This window comes from Marmota flaviventris, chromosome 19 (assembly GCF_047511675.1).
Source record: "Marmota flaviventris isolate mMarFla1 chromosome 19, mMarFla1.hap1, whole genome shotgun sequence".
Lineage (NCBI taxonomy): Eukaryota > Metazoa > Chordata > Mammalia > Rodentia > Sciuridae > Marmota > Marmota flaviventris.
In genome coordinates this window covers 32,926,450-32,944,969 of record NC_092516.1, presented here as the reverse complement: position 1 = coordinate 32,944,969, position 18,520 = coordinate 32,926,450, and the positions used below count along the sequence as shown (strand labels likewise).

The window sequence follows — 18,520 nt, the reverse complement described above, 5'->3', positions numbered from 1 at the left end:
TTTGGTTAGGTTCTTTATTAATCTTTTTTTGGGGGAGGGGCTAGTTTACTTCTGTCATAAATAGCTTTTTGTTAAAATTTTTATTAATCTTGCAATCTTGGTCACTTGAAATGGAACATGTAGTCTGTTTACATTTATTATAGTTAATGAGATATTTGGAAAATTCTCTGCCTATTTCTATTATTTTTCCTTCCTCCTACCGAGTTTTCTTTTTTTGCCTTCTTTTGGATGCTTGATTTTTCTTGTTTCAGTTTTCCCCATCTACCAGTTTGAATTTTAGAAATTTTCTTGATTTTATGTGTGGCTACACTAGAACTTGTAACATGAATACTGAACTTTGCAAAGTCTAGAATTAATCAATATTTTAACTCTGCCCCAAAGAAAGCAGAACCTTGTAGAGGTTTCCTCCCTGTGAGGAAAACTGGAATTAAACCTACTTCTTTGGGGGCTGGGGAATGTAGCGTAAGCGGTAGCGCACTTGCCTGGCATGCTCGGGGCGCTGGGTTCGATCCTCAGCACCACATAAAAATAAAGATGTTGTGTCCACTGAAAACTAAAAATAAATACTAAAAATTTCTCTCTCTCTCTCTCAAAACAAACAAACAAACAAACAAAAAAACAAACCTACTTCTTTGGGTCATCCCGTGGTGGAAGGTGTTTAGATACTAAATACTTAATAGTGGGGCAGTACCAGACAGACTTCTCCAAGATGCGGAGGCAAAACACATTGTCTTCTATGTCTCATGTAGATGGGACAGACATTGTATGGTATTAAATGGTACGTAAAGACGAAGAGGAAGGAGCTATAAGTGGTGTTCTGTGTTAATTGACTCAGTGTGATCAGAGCTGTGATATTTGTGTTCCTAGGTTATTGTGGTATGAAAATAGTTTCTTTTTCACTTAGCTCTGGGTGACCAACATATAGACAATCCCAGTGCGACACAGCACTGAGTAAAAAGATACACCACCAAGGCACACCAGTGTGTGAAGGAGAGGTCTGCTTGTCAGAAGTCCACATTTCTGTTGAACATGCCACCTTCAGTCCTTAAGCTCCTAATGTTGATTATAAGTGACAGTTGAAACACTCTTTGTGACTGAACATAACAGAAATATGTAGGGATCAGCACCTTTTTGAAGTATCACCTTTGTCTAGACTAAATGAGGGTTTATAAAACTCAGATATTTTATTTTGGCACTGAGTATTGAACCCAGAAGCACTCTACATCTGAGCTACATCCCCAGCCCTTTTTATTTTTTATTTATTTTATTTTAGTTTTTGGTATTTTTAGTACAGGGGATTGAACCCAGAGGTGCTTAACCCTGAGCAACACAGCCTAGTTTTGTTGTTGTTGTTGTTTTGAGAGTGGGTCTCATTGAGTTCCCTAGGGTGTGGCTAAATTACTAAAGCTGGCTTTGAACTTGAGATCCTCCTGCCTCAGCCTCCCAAATCACTGGGATTATAGGCATATGCTACCGTGCCTGACCTTTTTTTTTTTTTTTTTTTTTAACTTTGAAATAGGATCTTGCTAAATTGCTAAGTCTGGCTTTGAACTCCTGCCTCAATCTCCTTGGTCTCCTGAGATTACAGGCCTGCACCACTGTGCCTGGTCCCTTCCTGAAAGTTTTTGTAGACAATATGATTGAATTTTTTCCTAGAATGATAAAACACAGCTTAATGTTTTCCCCTGAATGAGTTCAGGAGTTGGATTTCATTTTAGTGCTGTTTTAATTTAGTTTTTATTGAAGCTGCTTCTTATTTTGGAAAGTAGTAATTTAACTTGCTTTATAAAGAAACACTTAAGGGCTAGGGTTATAGCTTAGCAGTAGAGCCCTGGCCTGGCACGTACAAGGCGCTGGGTTCAATCCTCAGCACCACATAAAAATAAATAAATAAACGTACCATATCCAACTACAACTAAAAAAAAACAAAGAAACGAAACACTTAAAACATAGACAAATACACACCTCCTTTACTATTACCATAAATGATCCAGTACTGACAAAATTCTAGAATGTTCTTTGTATCTTTGTCACTGTGTAGACATTGTTTTTAGGAAAACATAATAAATATATATTTTCTTCGTTAACAATCTTGTAAAATTCCCCCAGTACTTAAGAGATCTCAGATTTAAATATGTACATATTATCCAGGTACTTGTAACTAAGTGTTCAATGCATATTAACTAGCTTAGAATTATTCAGCTTACATACTTTGGGGTGAAGTTTATATATACAACCCTCCAGAATAACAGGTGAAATTTCTGAAAACTTATTTTACATGACTCACCTAAGTCACATAGGGTTCACTCCTGAAGGCTGACCAACAATAAAATTTTAAAAACAGTCATTGTTCCTCTAAAAGCAGAATTTCTATACGATCCAGCATTTCCACTTTTGGGGATAGTCCCAAAGAAGTGAAAGTGGAATGGATACTTGCACATTCATGTTCATGGCAGGATTATTCATAGTGGCCGGAGATGGAAGCAATCCAGGTGTACATTCATGGAGGAGTGGGTATACACAGACAGTGGAGTATTATTTAGCCTTAAAAAGGAAGGAAATTCTGATACATGCTACAGCATGGATGCTAAGTGAAATAAGCCAGATGCAGAAGACAAGTTCTATGTGATTCCTCTTACAGGAAGGACCAAGAACAGTCAAATTCATAGAGACATAAGGTAGAAGGAGGGATGGTTGCCAAGTGCTGGGGGAAAGGAGGAGAATAGTTGTTTAATGGATGCAGAGTTTCAGAGTTGCAAGATTAAAAAGTACTGTACGTGGACAGTGGTGCTATCACACGAGAGTGTGAACGTACCTAACATTACAGAACGTACACTTAGACATGGCTAAGTTGGTAGATTTTTATGTTAAGCATTTATTATCACATATTTTAAGAAAACCTACCAATTAAGGTGCTATCAGGTGTTATCGGTACTGTGAGGAGGCTTGTATGCCCTTGGGAATATCTGGTCATTGCTTGGCATGGCAGTCCCATACCAGGGTAAAAGCTGTTAACCTCAGGTCCCTCCAGCTTGCCTAGTAGTGAGAAGTCACTTTTCTCTCTATGGGTCAGCTTCATGTTCTCACCTCTTCCCTAGAAAACCTCAAGAGCAACAGGTTCTTCAGCAGCAAGGATGGGTCACTGACCAGATCACTGGCCTTGAAGTCCAGCTACTCTGGAATCAGCTTGTGGAGAGACTACTGAGGCAGTTAGGTGGCATTGCCTGGTGAGCCAAAGAAGGCATCCTCTTGAACAGAGTACAGGGATGTCCCCAGGACACACCAGGGCCTTGCTTGGACACTTAGCCCTGCTCCCAGCCTACACGACCAGAACCTGCCCAGACACAGGCCAGCCCAAACAGAGTAAACTTCGTCCAAGGTAGGAACTGCCCTCTGTCCATGGTCCAAGGGATGGAGAGGGCAGTGGTCTCAGGTCTGGTCATAAGCCACAGTGGAAGGACCAGCAATCTTCAGTTCTTTAGGCCAGAAGAAATTGAAGTATAATGGCCCCTTCTGTTATCACAGTGCAGCTGCTCTCAAGTAGAAAGGAGAGGCTGTTTGTACACTTGTAATTCTGTATAAAACAGAACCATTATCCTGACTTTAGAAAGTGATAAAAACTCGGCTAAGTGCGTTTGTAGCTGGTTTGCAGCACCCAGGGTGTAGTGTGGCTGGGGCGTGTTATGAAATGAGGTGGCAATGATGGCACCTGTTGTCTGTACCCCGTAGGCATGACAGGGACACAGTGCCTCCCAGTGATATCAAGGTGATGAGGCTGTTTTGGTTAAGGGTCACTCATTGACCAAAACATACTGAACATATGTGGAGCAGGAAGAGCTGTGCTCGATCCTGAGGGAATACCGAGGTCAGGAGCCTGGTCCCAGCCCTGGCTGCCTCCAGGGGTGCTTATTTAACCTCTATAAGCCTCCGAGCAGATACCTGGGAACTTTCACCCATGAAATAACATGGTGAATAAATGATTGAGCACAGAAAGTATTCCATAAGTGCTAGTTATTTTTATTTGCTTAATGGACAATAATTACTTAATAAATAAAGGTTTGAACAGCTAATGACAACACTGCTACTGAGACTCCACCCAGTCTCAGAGTAAGCACGCTGAAGTGCTGTGAGAAAGAGTACACTAAAAGTGAGGGGTTTTGGTTTTGTTGTATTTTGGGGGTTTTTTCGAGGTGCCGAGGATTGAACTCAGAGCCTCACACGTGGCATGCAGTGCCCTATCACTGAGCCAGACCCCAGCCTTTAAAACAAACGTTTGCTTAGAATGCACAAAAGATAGAAATCCTGACTAGTGCAGTTAGGAGGCTTTGCACAGGAATTGGCATTTGCTCTGAGGGTTGGAGGTCGAGTGGGCGAAGTCTCTTTAGGCAGCAACTGCAGGAGCCAGGTTTGGAAGTGTGGAAACAGTAGATGACCTGGCCGTTGAAGCATGGAGACTTGGGGCAGGGGCATGGTGGAGTCTTGGGACAGGGGCGTGGTGCCATGGTGGGTGAGGCAGGTTGGGCCTGCTGGGAAGGATTGGGTGGGAGGCAGGGAGATGGCCACTGGAGACCAGCTGCATGCTGAGGTGGTCAGAAGAGCAGAGGGTGAGCTTGCTTTCTAGTCAGCAGTTCTTCAGCTCCATCACGGGACTCCAGACCAGGGCTGATAATTGCAAGGATTTCTTCCTGAATATGGTATTCTGCTTCCTTCACTATGTTCGGACACTAATGCAGTGAGGGAATTTCTGAAAGCAGTTAGTTAGCAATGACCAGATGAGAGTGGGAGAGACGTCCACTTGGTGTTTGATGTGTCCCACATTCCTCTGGAATTTGCTTTCTTTGGGCTTGTGAAGACCAGGTGACTGGCTGGGCAGAACCAAGGGGAGCTAAGGCTCAAGACTTTCAGACCTGAAAGGAATCTGGGTTGCTGCTTTCACAGGGTGTAGGGAGGAAAGGTCCTGCCTTGGGTGATGCTGCTGTGCCAGCCTCATGTAGTGTGTTGGGTCTTCGTCACTCATTTCAGGCGTCTTCTGACAGCTGGGTGAGGTAGGAGGCTGAGTCAGATGAAAGGACTTGTTGAAGAATCCTGCCCAGGTCTGTGTGTCCTCAGGTCCTGCTTTCTGATCATCCTTTATGCACTTGACTTGCACAAGGGCGCGTATTACTAGTGCTGAGGTGGGGCTTTTAACTGGTGGCTGGTTCTGTCCTGTGCCCTTTTATACAGAAAATGCCTCATTAGTGGATGTCTCTTATTTATAACTGTGGTCATGAAGCCCATGCACCAGGGACTCTTCCAGATGCTGAGCATACAGAGGAACTACATGTCCCTAACCCTGTGGAGTTCAGTTAGAAAAGCAGGCACGTGGAGTCACAGTGAAACAGATATAAGGAGGTCAGAGGAGCAGGTGATCAGAGTCCAACTTCTAGCCAGCAAATGGATGTTTGTGTTGACTGCTGGTGGCCCTATCAAGCTTGGGAGTGGGGGGGTGGGGTGACCAGCTGGAGAGGGCATATTCCTAGTCCCTGGCCTGGCCCAGTTCTGGTGCCTCTCAGGGGCCTTTTCCCTTCAATGCCTGGCTGTTACTTGGGCAGCACGTCCTGGCCCTCTGTGATAGGCAGCCCTGACTGTTGTGGCCAGGCCTTTCCTATCTACCCTTCTACTTGCCTCATGCCCACCCTGCATCTGCTCCTTGGTTCTTCCTCCACCAGCTTCCTGTGGCCACCCTCCCCTCCTGTCATTGCCGTGACAGCTTGTCACTGCTCACAGCACCTTTGTGCAGCCCAGAGCAGGAGCACAGGGTGGAGGCGCCGTGGAAGTGGTTGTCTTGGCATGTGGCTTCCCTTGTGCTCCTGAGCACTGTGGCTGTCCTGTGAGACTTGGACATGGCTTGGCTGGATGGTGTGCTGTGGCCTGCAAAATGCTTATCAGGTTTTGAAGGTTTAGTACAAAAGAGAAAGTTAAAATTTCATTGTTCTTTTTTGTTGCTGCTGTTGTTGTTTGTTTTGTTTTGTTTTGGACTTGGGATTGAATACAGGGCCTCACATGTGCTGGCAAGTACTCTGCCATCCAGCTAGGTCCCCAGCCCTTTTCTTTTCTCCTTTCCCTTTCTTTCCTGGTACTGGCAATAGAACCCAGGGGAGCTGTGCCGCTGAGCTTCCCAGGCTTGCCTTAAACTTGAGATCCTTCTGTCTGCTTCAGTCTCCAAGTCGCTGAGATTATAGGCATGTGCCATCATGGCTGGCCCAACTTCAGTAATTTTAAAATGTTGATTACATGTAAAAATATTATATTGGATTTATTGGGTCAAGTACAGTATATTACTAAAGTTACATTTATCTGCTTTTTATTTCCTTATGACTTTGGTATTGCCACTATAATTTAAAATTGTATATCTGCTTGCATTGTGTTTCTGTGGAATGGCACTAATAATGTGAAGGATCTCTGGAGAAACACCCTCTGAGATGCAGGTGACAACTTTTGAGTTTTAGAATAATTTAGAACCCCGGGCTGGGGATATAGCTCAATTGGTAGAGTGCTTGCCTCGCATGTACAAGACCTTGGGTTCAGTCCCCAGCAACACACACACACACACACACACACACATATACACAGAATACTTTAGACCTCCATTTCTTTTTTTTTTTTTTTTGGGGGGGGGGGTGCTAGGGATTGGATACAGGGGCATTAAACCACTGAGCCACACCCCCCACCACCACCTTTTTTTAAACCCAGTGCCTCACACATGCTAGGCAAGTGCTCTCCTGCTGAGCTGTTTAGGACCTCACTAAGTCACTGAGGCTGACTTTAAACTCTCAGTCCTCCTGCCTCAGCCTCCTGAGCTATTGGGATTACAGGTGTGCACCACTGTGCCCAGCTCAGACCCCCTGTTCTTGATGTAAAATATATTGTATTGCCATATGAAGACATAACTTTAAACATAATCAGATTGTATTTGCTTAAAGAATAAAATAGTATTTTCCCAACTTAGTTGTCTTGTAAAGTTTAATACACAGAGTAATGAAGTAATAAAAAAAAAGCTCAATAAAAGTTTGAAATCAGATTTATTTCTAAATTTATCATTGTGAGACTTCAATTAAAATGCTGGGATGGAACTGCTTTGAGGAAATGGTTGTCACCTCTTACTCTGGGGGTTGTCATTTGAACTTCTCCGAGGCCTTCCTCCTCCTTCCCACTTAATAAGCAGATATTCTTGAAGGTACTGTGTGCCTGTTCCTTTTTGTTGCTGTTGTTCTATTTAGTTGTTCATGACAGCAGAATGCATTTCAATTCATTATACGCAAATGGAGCATAGTTTTTCATTTCTCTGGTTATACACAGTATACAGTCATGTGTACCTAGGGTAATGATGCTGTTCTTTAGTTTCAGAACACAGTAGGAAACTGGCCAGAACCCAGCTGTGTCCACCTTATTTCTAGTGAGAGGGATAGGCAAATAAACAGAATGTCAGGGAATAACCAGGGTACCTCATGACTTTGGGCTGCCCAAGTGGGAGCAGGGTCCTCTCTGGCTGTCATGGGAATGCCTTCACGTGGGGTATGCTTTAGGTCAGCATGACAGTGTGGCCTTGTGAAGTAGTCTGGTTCAGAGTTTACTTTGAAAATAGGTGCAGGACCTAATAATGGTGGGTTGAAGGTGGGGGTCTCATGGCAAAGACGACTCACAAATGACATCTTTTACTTAATTGTGATCTGCTGGAAAAGAGTTCAGCAAATTGGCAGTTTTGTGCTGCAGGTGTCCGGCTTGAGATGCCTCTCAGCCACGCAGGGAGGGAACACACAAGCCTGGAGATGAGGAGCTGGGCCAGAAATGTATGGCCTCTGATGCCATGGGTGGATAAAATCACACAGAAATGTCCATGGCCCTGAGGACTGCAAGCTGGGCCCCAGGGCATGTGGTACTTCCAAGTGCCTGAGAGGAGGAAGTAAAAGGTACCGGGAAGGAAGGGCTTTGACATGGGAGAAACTCAGGAAAGGTTGTCCCAAAGCAGGTGACATTTGGAGATGGAAGGAAGGGGCCCCTGCTTTGTTATGCTGGTGTTTGGAGGTGGCATCATTTGGGGGCAGAGGGTGGCAGTGGTTGAACGTGTGTTTGGGGCACTCAGGAGATGGGAGCGGCCGGGAGATGAAGCCAGAGCAGCCCAGGCCTGCGAGAAGTCTGTCAGGAAGAGTGGAGTGGGAGGGGGCAAGAGGAAGACAAGTTGGTTCTTCTGTTGGTTTGCCTGAGAGGTGTTGAGCAATAGAGCTGAGACATGATGGATTTAGGAGGACACTCAGTTAAGAAGGCACAAGGATAATAATCCATGGTGACCAAGGAGGTGATGGGTTAGGGTTGCAGCTGTGGGAGTTGTATGAGAGGTGTGGCCTCTGGATGGAGACCGGCAGGGCTCAGTGAGGTTTCATTTCTTGAACAGGATATTAGGCATGGCTCTGTTATTCTTTCTTCTTCTTCTTCTTTTTTAAATTAGTAACTTTATTAAATCTCAGTCCTTGACCTCATGTCTTTTTTGTTTTTAAATATTTTTTAGTTGTAGATGGACACAGTACCTTTATTTATTTATCAATATGTGGTGCTAAGGATCAAACCCAGTGCCTCACACATGCTAGGTGAGCGCTCTACCACTGAGCCCCAGCCCCAGCCCTCTTTCTTCTTTTCATTAAATTTGTATTGAAATGTCATAAGTTCTCCCTAAAAATCATTTTAAACTTTTGATGATAATTTCTCATTTATAAAGACATTTACTTGTTGAATTTTTATATTGTATTAAAATCAATTCATTGCTCTCATTGTCCTACAGGATGGATGGATGGATAGATAGATAAATAGATAGATAGATGGATGGATGAGACAAACCAAACCCTGCTGGTCTTTTGTGTTAGAATTTAGGAGGAGCTCATCCCTAGAAGCCCTTCCAGTTGCTTGTTCTATCAGTTCTTAATGTAGCCCTTTGCTGCCACCTAGTGTTAGAGTTTTCTTTTGGAGTTTTTTTTGCAGGGGTGGTGAGGAAGGAGCTTTTTAAAACCTGAATAAAGGAAATTCAATTTAATTCCAAATGCATTGCTGTTCTTGGTGACTTTTTTTTTCCTTTAAATAATAGACAAGGGCTGGGGTTGTGGCTCAGAAGTAGAGCGCTCACCTAGCACATACGAGGCCCTGGGTTCGATCCTCAGCACCACATATAAATGAATAAAATAAAGGTATTGTGTCCAACTACAACTAAAAAATAAATATTAAAATATAATAACAATAATAATAGACAAGGGGGCTGGGGTGGTGGTTCAGTGGTAGAGTGCTTGCCTAGCACGGGTGAGGCACTGGTTTCGGTTCTAGCACCACATAAAAATAAACAAAAATAAAGTTCTATCAGCAACTAAAATAAATAGATAAATAAATAATAGACAAAAGTAATAATCCATGTCTTCTTATCAAGTACCATTACAATACAGATAAAACAAACCAGATACCTAAATATATAGATGTCTGGTTCTGATAGAGTGGATTAATATAAAATCTATATAATGATTAAAACTTTTATGCTGTTGTTTTTTTTTTCTTTTAAACTATGGTGCCAGGAGAGCTCTGAGGCGACCCCTCTAGAACATGAAACAAACCCTGATCCCATATAATCCATCGTAAGTCTCACCCATGAGGAGCAGTAATCTGGCTGGGTTGAGGAGCCCCTGATTTTTGATGTTAATTCCTTATTCCCTGGTCAAAGATATTTTGGCCTAGACTGTGGTAACCTTCTCTATTTTTAAGTAAAATCTTTTTATCATGTTCAGTCATCTACATTTGGAAAGTAGGATATGATATTTGGAGAGAAGACAGTTAAAGAACAATGAGTGGCAATGAATCTACTTTAGATAACCTTGAAAAATAATAGCTTCATAGCCAGAGGGACTTGTGACACTATTTGCCAGCAGCTACTCTTTGTTTTGGGAATTGGCCAGACATAGTACAGCATAATCATACTTTCATGTGAGAGTCATTTTTTCCTTTAATGGCTGTTGCTGCCTCAAAAGGGTTAGGCAAAAGAATTTAAGTTGCCATTTCTTGTTGGTAATATTGGTAGACTCATGATGTGTTTCATGTTTACTTTCTAGATGGGCTACCTTATAAGAATCCCATTACAGCCAGACACAATGGTGCACACCAGTAATCCCAGCTGCTTGGGAGGCTGAGGCAGAAGGATCTAAAGTTCAAAGCCAGTCTCAGCAACTTGGCAAGGCCCTAAGCAACTTAATGAGACTCTTTCTCAAAATATAAAATAAAAAGGGCTGGGGATGTGGCTCAGTTGTTGAGCAACCTGGGTTCCATACCTGGTACCAGGAAAAAAGAAAAAAAACGAAGAATCCCATTAGACTGCAGGTCTGGAGTTGTTTGCTGGGATTTTTCTGAGTTAATTTGTTATCTGGATCTTCCACTATCCCCCTGCCTCCCACTGCTGAACAGAGCCTAGACATAGATTTTTTTAAAGGAAAAATAAAAGAATGTCTATTTCTTCTCTGGAGTAGTGCAGTTGGGAACAAAAGGAAAAAATGACTTGTTTGGAGAGAAATCTGAGGGGGAGAGCGTTGCTGGCTGCTGTGCAGGTGGTGCTGGTGGAGGGTGCCCTGAGCCCACAAATGGATATGTGGGACTTTAACTTATTTCATGTTCATTTCTGTAAAACAAATTGATTTAATCTGCATACTAATTTAATTCACTTGCTATGTAGAATTCTCTTGACTAGTTGGTAAACGGAAAAGTAGAAGCACAGTCTAGCCATTTATTAGCACTGCAGCCTTGAGCAAATTTCTTAAGCCTCAGTTCCATACTGGAAAATGTGTGCAGTTGTAAGGAGAGTGTGCCGCGGGTAACCAGCGCAAAAACCCTACCGGGTGCTTGGCACAGTGCTTAAAGGCCCAAGTGGTAGTGAATGTCAATATCAATATTATCATTTGTGCAAATATCACTGAAACTAAGAGTGGAAACAAAGGCAGAGTCTTGGCATGGACCAAGAAGTTACATTAGAATGTATTTAGTATTAAATATGGACAAATGTTGATAAAGGAATATTGTGTTTTTAAGTTTTACCCTGGGAGGAGTTTATAAGTTGTAAGAAATGTACACTTTAATTGGTCAAGGAAAACATCCATCCTCAGGAATCTTTTCTTGATTCCAATTAAAAAAAAACAAAAAACCAAAGGCTACTGGCTTGCTTTCCAGATTTTACTAACTAATCATAAAAAGTTTTAATTTGGAATTTAGAATTAAATCACATCAGTAAGTATTTAATTATGTTATATACTTCCCAAGCCAGCATGGTGGCACACACCTGTAATTCCAGCTACTCAGGAGGCTAAGGCAAGAGGACTGCGAGTTCAAGGCCAGCCTTGGAAACTTAGCAAGATCCTGTCTCAATGGGCTGGGGCTGTAGCTCAGTGGCAGAGTGCATGCCTAGCATGCGTGAGGCACTGGGTTCGATCCTCAGCACCACATATTTTTTTTATAAACAAATAAAATAAAGGTACTCTGTCCATCTAGAACTACCCAAAATTTTTTTAAATCCTATCTATCTTTTGGGGAGCAGTATCCCCAAAAAAGTGTGCTCCCCAAAAAGATAGACTTACCCATCCCCCAACATGCAGTCGTGAAGTAAAGATGGGGGACCTTTGGGGCTGGGGTGGTGGCTCAGTGGTAGAGTGCTCACCTAGCATGCATGAGACACTGGGTTCAATCCTTGGTGCCACATAAAAAAACAAACTAATGTATCCACCTAAAACTAACGATAAATAAATAAATATTTAAAAAAAAAAAAAAAGATGGGGGACCTAGGGCAGTCACACAGAATAGCCAGAAACTCCAGTATCTCATGTGTGTCAGATGTCTGACTGGGTTTGTTCCGTTTCCTGCCCAGGCTGCTGTCCTCTGAATAGGCTTATTAGCTTGGTGAGTATTAGGAGTGACTGGAATGCCCTTCCTCACAGTGTTCTCTGGGCAGCACAGGGCCCTAGGGAAGGAAGCTGGGGGAGACCTGCATAGTGTCTCCTCGCTGAGCAGGCTTCCCCTTCTCTCCCCATCTTCATCTCCTTCTCTCCTCTATTGCTCACTGGTGCTTTGGAGGTGGCCACGGAGCCTTCATAATGAAGGGCTCACTGACCACCTATCTCCTAGTCAGGCAGTTCAAATGACGCCCTTTCTTTCATCCTCCACATCACCTCTTGGTTCTCTGAAAATTTCTAGACTTCTGCACTGCACTTAGTTTACATTTTGCATAATTACAAATTTATATTTTACATACTGTCTTGTTTTATATGTTTATATATAAAAAAATCTTAGACTGGCCTTAAGAGCATAACAATGTCCTATACTTTTAAAAATGCTGGGATATAAGTACTTTTTTAATTCAAAATTTCTTTAGTTGCAGATTCTTTATTAAGTGCAAACCAAAGTAGCTCTTGGTAAGTGATCTTGATAATGAGTGGCCGCTAAGGCATATGTCCGGAGGCTAGTTTGTTTGATGATCCACTTTGACACTTACATGCACTGTTTTTTTGCAGGGCGATCTAAAAGCTTACCTGCGCAATGAGCAAGAGCACGTGCGGGGGGACTCACAGACCATGCTGCTGCAGAGGATGGCCTGTGAGATCGCTGCGGGGCTGGCGGCCATGCACAAGCTGCATTTCCTGCACAGGTGGGTGTGGCTGGGCACAGGTGCCTCATGCATCTCTACTGTTGTGTCCATAGAGGCTATGCAGTTTGTGAAAAGGCACTAAGGAACCTTTAGGAGCACAGGTTGTGGAGTGAATCCTAGGCTTAAACAAATAGAAGTAGTTCTTCCCATTGTCCAGGTAAAGGTTGAGTTGGGTTTCATTTAAACCAATACTAGTGAATAAAACGTCTTAATACAGCTTAAGATCTAGAAATTATTTACAGAATTTCAAAGAGTTTAAAAAGCGTACATGCCGCAGAGTAGGGAGTAAACAGGCCCAGTCTCCCTGGTGACATCCTGCTTGCTGTGTTTTTTTCATGTCACCTCTAGGCATCTGATTGTACTACTAGACACTGTGTCCTGGTTCACACCCCAGCGCAAGGCCAGCAGCATCTTTTCATAGAAGGTCACAGCATTGGCTTCTGGCCAGCTAAACAGTTGGCTTACAGGTGCCAGCTCAGAAGCAAGGGTGTCAAGGGCTTGGATCTGGGGGCCTGTCCTCGTGTCCAGGGTAGAGGTGGTCACAAGCGGTTTGGGCAGTGCAATGATCCAGGTAGTATTTCTGTTGAAATCTTTCAAGGACTGCATGAAATAACCTCTGCACTTTGTATTTTGTTCAGGTCATTGTTGGTGGTTTTCATAATGAAAACAGCCAAGGGTTTTGAGTTCTATATCACATGGACTCTGTTCGGTGAACCCCAAAAGAGATTTCTACTTATTATCTTCCAGGCTTTTGACCTCAGATTTATGTTTAAAAGACAATTTAATTTCTTAGATATCTGGGGAAACCAGGATGATCTCATTAGTTGGCTAAGTCATGTAGCTCTTAATAACCCAAAGACCTGAAAGGGAATACCTGTGTCTTGACTTGAGGGAGGTGTCTGTGAAGTATTGTATTAAAAAAAAAAAAAAACAGATTACAGATTAATACATTCATAGTATGACTATAACTTTTTAAAGTAAGACCTGGTTGCATTTGTTAGGAGTGTATGGACAGGCTTAGAATTCTAAGTTCCCCGCTTCATAGTGGGGAAAAAACGGAAGCTAATCTTTTTCCTACACAGCTGCATGTTATTTGACTTGCAGTAATGAACAAGTCGTTCTGATAAAGTGTTCTTAAAAGACCTAAAAGGTTATGGGTTTCTTCAGGCCCAAGGTAGAATTCCTTACATAGAACTTAAAATGTAAATACCTGTTCATGTGATAATGGAGAAATCCTGTATTTAGTCTTTGAATCTTTTATAACATGTTAATATCTAGCATGATTTTTATTGTTAATCTTTTGTCAAATACAGATGATTATTGCCTAACACTTGCCTTAGGGATTTTTTAAATTTTGGAGAAGATAACATTTAAAAATCAGAATCGGGGCTGGGGATGTGGCTCAAGTGGTAGCACACTCACCTGGCATGCGCGGGGCACTGGGTTCGATCCTCAACACCACATAAAAGTAAAAAAATAAAGATAGTGTGTACACCTAAAACTAAAAAATAAATATTTAAAAAAAAATCAGAATCAGCAGCTTAAAGTTACCAAAGACAGCTAGAAATTGTGTTTATAAAGCCCAAGTACCTTTCACTAGTATATTTTAAAAATTAGCCAAGGTGTCAGTGTAAATCATATTTTCTTGTGAGTTTCCTTGAGTTAAAGTTTTACCTAATTTAGAATTTGTGGACTTTAAAAACAAAGATGATAAATTAAATCACATGATTTGGGCTTTATTCAAATACAAACAAAAGCTCAAGGTAAAGAAAAAAGAAAATCCTTGAAAGCATTGACAGATTTTTCAAACATCATTGCAGATGTTTTAAAAGTAGCCCTTATTTTATGTAAAAGTTTGTGTGGGTCAGGATTTTATGTTTTAAGTTCTTTTTTTGTGTGAGTAGCCTATTGTATGGTGTATTTAAAGTTGGGATTTAGAATATTTATTGGTTGAGTTGCTGTGTTGATTGGGTTGAAGTAGAGCAGCCCACCTGTCCAATCCAGGGTTGTCACTCATTGGGAACTGGTTAAGTTTTGTTTTTCTGTAATGTTTGAGAAGAGCCTTATGGCTGGGTTCCAGGCAGCCTGTGTTTCTGAGTGGCCCACCCCAACGGTAGCCTAGAATCCAAGACCACCGTCTTCTGCCTGTGTCCTCTTCCTGAGTAGTAAGATGCCATCAGGTCACTGCAGTGGGCTTAGTGGGAAGTCTCCATCAGGGGACATTGCCCTTGTGCTGGCTCTGGTAGCCGGAGGCCTTGAGGAGGTAGGTCCTGGGTGATGTCAGTACACCGAAGAGCTTCTTCAGACTATGTCTTGTTCTAAAGTTCAAGGTACTTTTTGCTAAGAACACTGAGGTCACTAAGTTTTCCATCCACCAGAGTGTAAGGTAATCAAGCATTATAGGGGCACAATAAATAAGCCCTTGGTAGCCCAATGAGTTGGCACACACCAGTAATCCCAGTGACTCAGGAGGCTGAGGCAGAAGGATCGCAAGTTTGAGTCCATCCTCAGCAACTTGGCAAGACTCTGTCTCAAAATAAAAGGGCTGGGAATGTAGCTTAGTGGTAGAGCACCCCGGGTTAAGTTCCTAGTACTGGGGAAAAAAGACCCTTAGTTAAGTGTCTTTTTATGTGTTTTTTTTTGTTGTTGTTGTTCGTTTGTTTATTTTAATTGATTGTACCCTGTGTGTCCTTATTGGTAATGCTTACTTTGTCACCAATCAGGGAGCTCTACCTCTGGTCTGGCTATTTTTTAATTTTGTTTAAGAATTTTTTTTTAGTTGTAGATGGAGACAATGTTTTTATTTTATTTATTTATTTATTTTGTGTGTGTGTGGTGCTGAGAGCAAACCTAGTGTCTCAACATGTGCTAGGCAAGTGCTCTACCTCTGAGCCGCAACCCCATCCCTGGTCTGGCTGCTTTTTAATCCAGTTATTAGGGGTTTTCCTTAATTTGTGTGTCAAATCTTTATACTCTTAAAAATTCCTTTTAATATTTACTATTGTCAAGATGGGTCTTGAAGGAAAAAATACATACATGGCAATATGTGTTTGTTTGCTTTTAATTCATTTAAGTTCAGATTAAAGCTACAGACAGTGCCTGGCATACACTGGTGTTAAATGAGAAGAAGAACTAGAACTCCAACAACACTTTGCTTTCCTGATGGAAACAGGTCTCCCCTTCAGGCTGTGCAGTTCTAGTGTCATGGACACCTGTGATGCTCTGTGAGGGGGGATGGGCAAGGGGCAGGCAGGCCAGGCCTGTCTTCACTAGTGGACTGATAATGCCAATGCCAAATTCTCCAGATTGATGTAGAGTAATGAAGTCATGGAGCGCTTGGTGTTATGTCCAGCCTGATGACACACTCGGGAAAGAAGTGGGAGAGGAGATGATGATGGCCATGATGATAATGAAGACAATTAGGGGTGGGCCTAGTTTCCTTTTGGAGTTTTAATTTTCTTGCTTTTTTGGATTAGTAAGGTAAAGACACATAAACTTCCTAGGATAAGTATTCACTGATTGCACTTACATAGTCTACAAAGTTCAAGTATAGAGAAGGTGAGAGATAGGGAAATGTATTTAAAATCAAAGCTACATTCTCAGCTAATGCTCCAGCAGGAGAGTTAAAACATAGCCATGTTTGGCAGGATGATTACTACATAAAACAGTCTGTGAATACTTATTTGATTATTCTCAGAAATAACCCTGTGAGCCATGAGGATGGTGCAGCTATTAACCCCTTTTACAGAGCAGAATACTGAGGCTCAGAGTGGTTAACTGTTTCTCTGTGTCAGCCACTATTGCAAGGAGCAGTTTGAACCCAGGCACAAACACCATGTGTGCTCATTTATGCCAACGAAATGAATATGGTCTGGGGTAATCCAGGTAGGTTTTCAGAAGGAGGTGGCATTTTAGTGATCCTAAATGAGCGTAAATTAGAGGATGGGGAGATTAGGAAGCTGCTGGAGAATGCAGTAGTGAGAGGACATGTGTTAGGGGAGGAACTGAAGGAAAGGGAGTTGAGGGAGCTCTCAGTAGTCTAGTTTAACTGGCATAGAAGGTACACAGCAGCAGCCGGGGAAGAGAACCGAGGGGCAGCCGGAAACCAGAGCACAGACACCACCAAGACAAGGCCTCTGGACTCAGTCTGTAAGGGATGGGAGGGTGCGTCTCCAATGAATGTGTCTGTCTACATGTGCATACGTGATCACTTGCAGTGCAGTTTGGAGTGGTTCGGTGAGAGAAGACAGTACTGACCCAAAAGCCAAATAGAAATTTGTAGGTGGTGGCTGTCCATGGATGCTTTTAATTTTACTTCCTACATTAAAAAAATGTGTTGGAGGCCAGAGACTGTTTTCTCTCTCATCATGTATTTCATATAGAAATGAGGAAAGGAACCAGTTTAAATTAGTTTAAACCCAGGGGGAAATGGAAGACACGGCTGCACTGAAAAGGTGATTAAAGAGCTTTCTTTAAAAAGGTGCCTGTTCCAGAGGGTGCATGGTTGACTTCCAGCTAACCTTGAGCGAAGAGAAGACTGTTGTATTCATCCACAAAGAAGATGGAAATTTCTACCACACATTTGATAAATCCATCATGATTTTAACAAAGGGTGGTACAACTGGGCACAATGGCACATGCCCTAATCCCAGCCGCTCAGGAAACTGAGGCAGGAGGATCATGAGTTCAAAGCCAGCCTCAGCAACAGCGAGGTGTTAAGCAACTCAGTGAAATCCTGTCTCTTAATAAAATACAAAATAGGATCGGGTTGAGTGGTTGAGTGCCTCTGAGTTCAATCCCCAGTACAAAAAAAAAAAAAAGAAAGGTAGTGTTAAAAAAAAAATTATAGACAATTTTTGTTAATGAATGTAGATACATACTAACAAGTTGTATCCAGCAACAGGTGAATAAAACAGGTACAACTTCTAGGCATATGGAATATCTGTGTAATTTATCACATTGGCAAGATCAAAGAAAAGAAATACATCAGTATCATTTAGTTCAGCAGCCATTCCATATTTTAATCTCTAATAGGAAAAATGAAAAATAATTTATGTAGCATAAGAACTGTTTATAAAACTCAAAAGCAAATATTCTAAATGGCAAAATAAAGCCTTTTCAATTAAATTACAAAGACAGAGATGCCCACTGTTTCCATTAATTTTCAATCTTTCTTTGAAGGTACTAGTGAATACAAACATGAGCAAGAAAATCATCAGTTTAAAAATAGTAGTTAAAGCTGGGTGTGGTGGCTCACACCTATACTCCCAGCAGCTGGGGAGACTGAGGCAGGAGGATCATGAGTTCAAAGCCAGCCTCAGCAAATGCAAAGCACTAAACAACCCAGTGAGACCCTGTCTCTAAATAAAATACAAAATAGCGCTGGGGATATGGCTCAGTAGTCGAGTGTCCCTGAGTTTAATCCCTGGTACCAAAAAAAAAAAAAGAAAAGAAAAAAAAATAGTAGTTAAGATTTATTGAATGATTTCCAGTTAACAGCTGTTTTTCTCTGTACTAGGTGTAACTACACAGAAATAAGGGTGGAAAAAACTATTCTATGCATGATAATGCCAGAAATGTAAACTATGGGAACAAATTATGTGAGAAAGACACAGAACTTAAAAAAAAAAAAAAAAGAGAGAAAGATGCAGAACTATATGAAGCAGACTGTGAACTCTTATTGAAGCATATAAAACATGGGCAGATGGAAAGTTGTGTCATGATTTATGGTGGGAAGACAACAAAAAGATGTCAGTTAATTCAAAAAATTCCAGTTAGACTCCTAACAGGGTTTTCATGTTTGGCAGGGGGGATTTGGCTGAAATT

The 18,520-nt window shown here is 41.9% G+C and overlaps 1 protein-coding gene across 2 annotated transcripts in view; it reads left to right on the top strand.

Annotated features, from left to right (window-relative positions):
• Lmtk2 (lemur tyrosine kinase 2) overlaps positions 1-18,520 on the top strand; it is a 91,407-nt gene that overhangs the window by 45,570 nt on the left and 27,317 nt on the right. For both annotated transcript variants that reach the window (XM_071605807.1, XM_071605806.1), the window contains exon 7: positions 12,561-12,694. In XM_071605807.1, the coding sequence (XP_071461908.1) occupies positions 12,561-12,694 (134 nt within the window). The remainder of the gene's footprint in view (positions 1-12,560; positions 12,695-18,520) is intronic.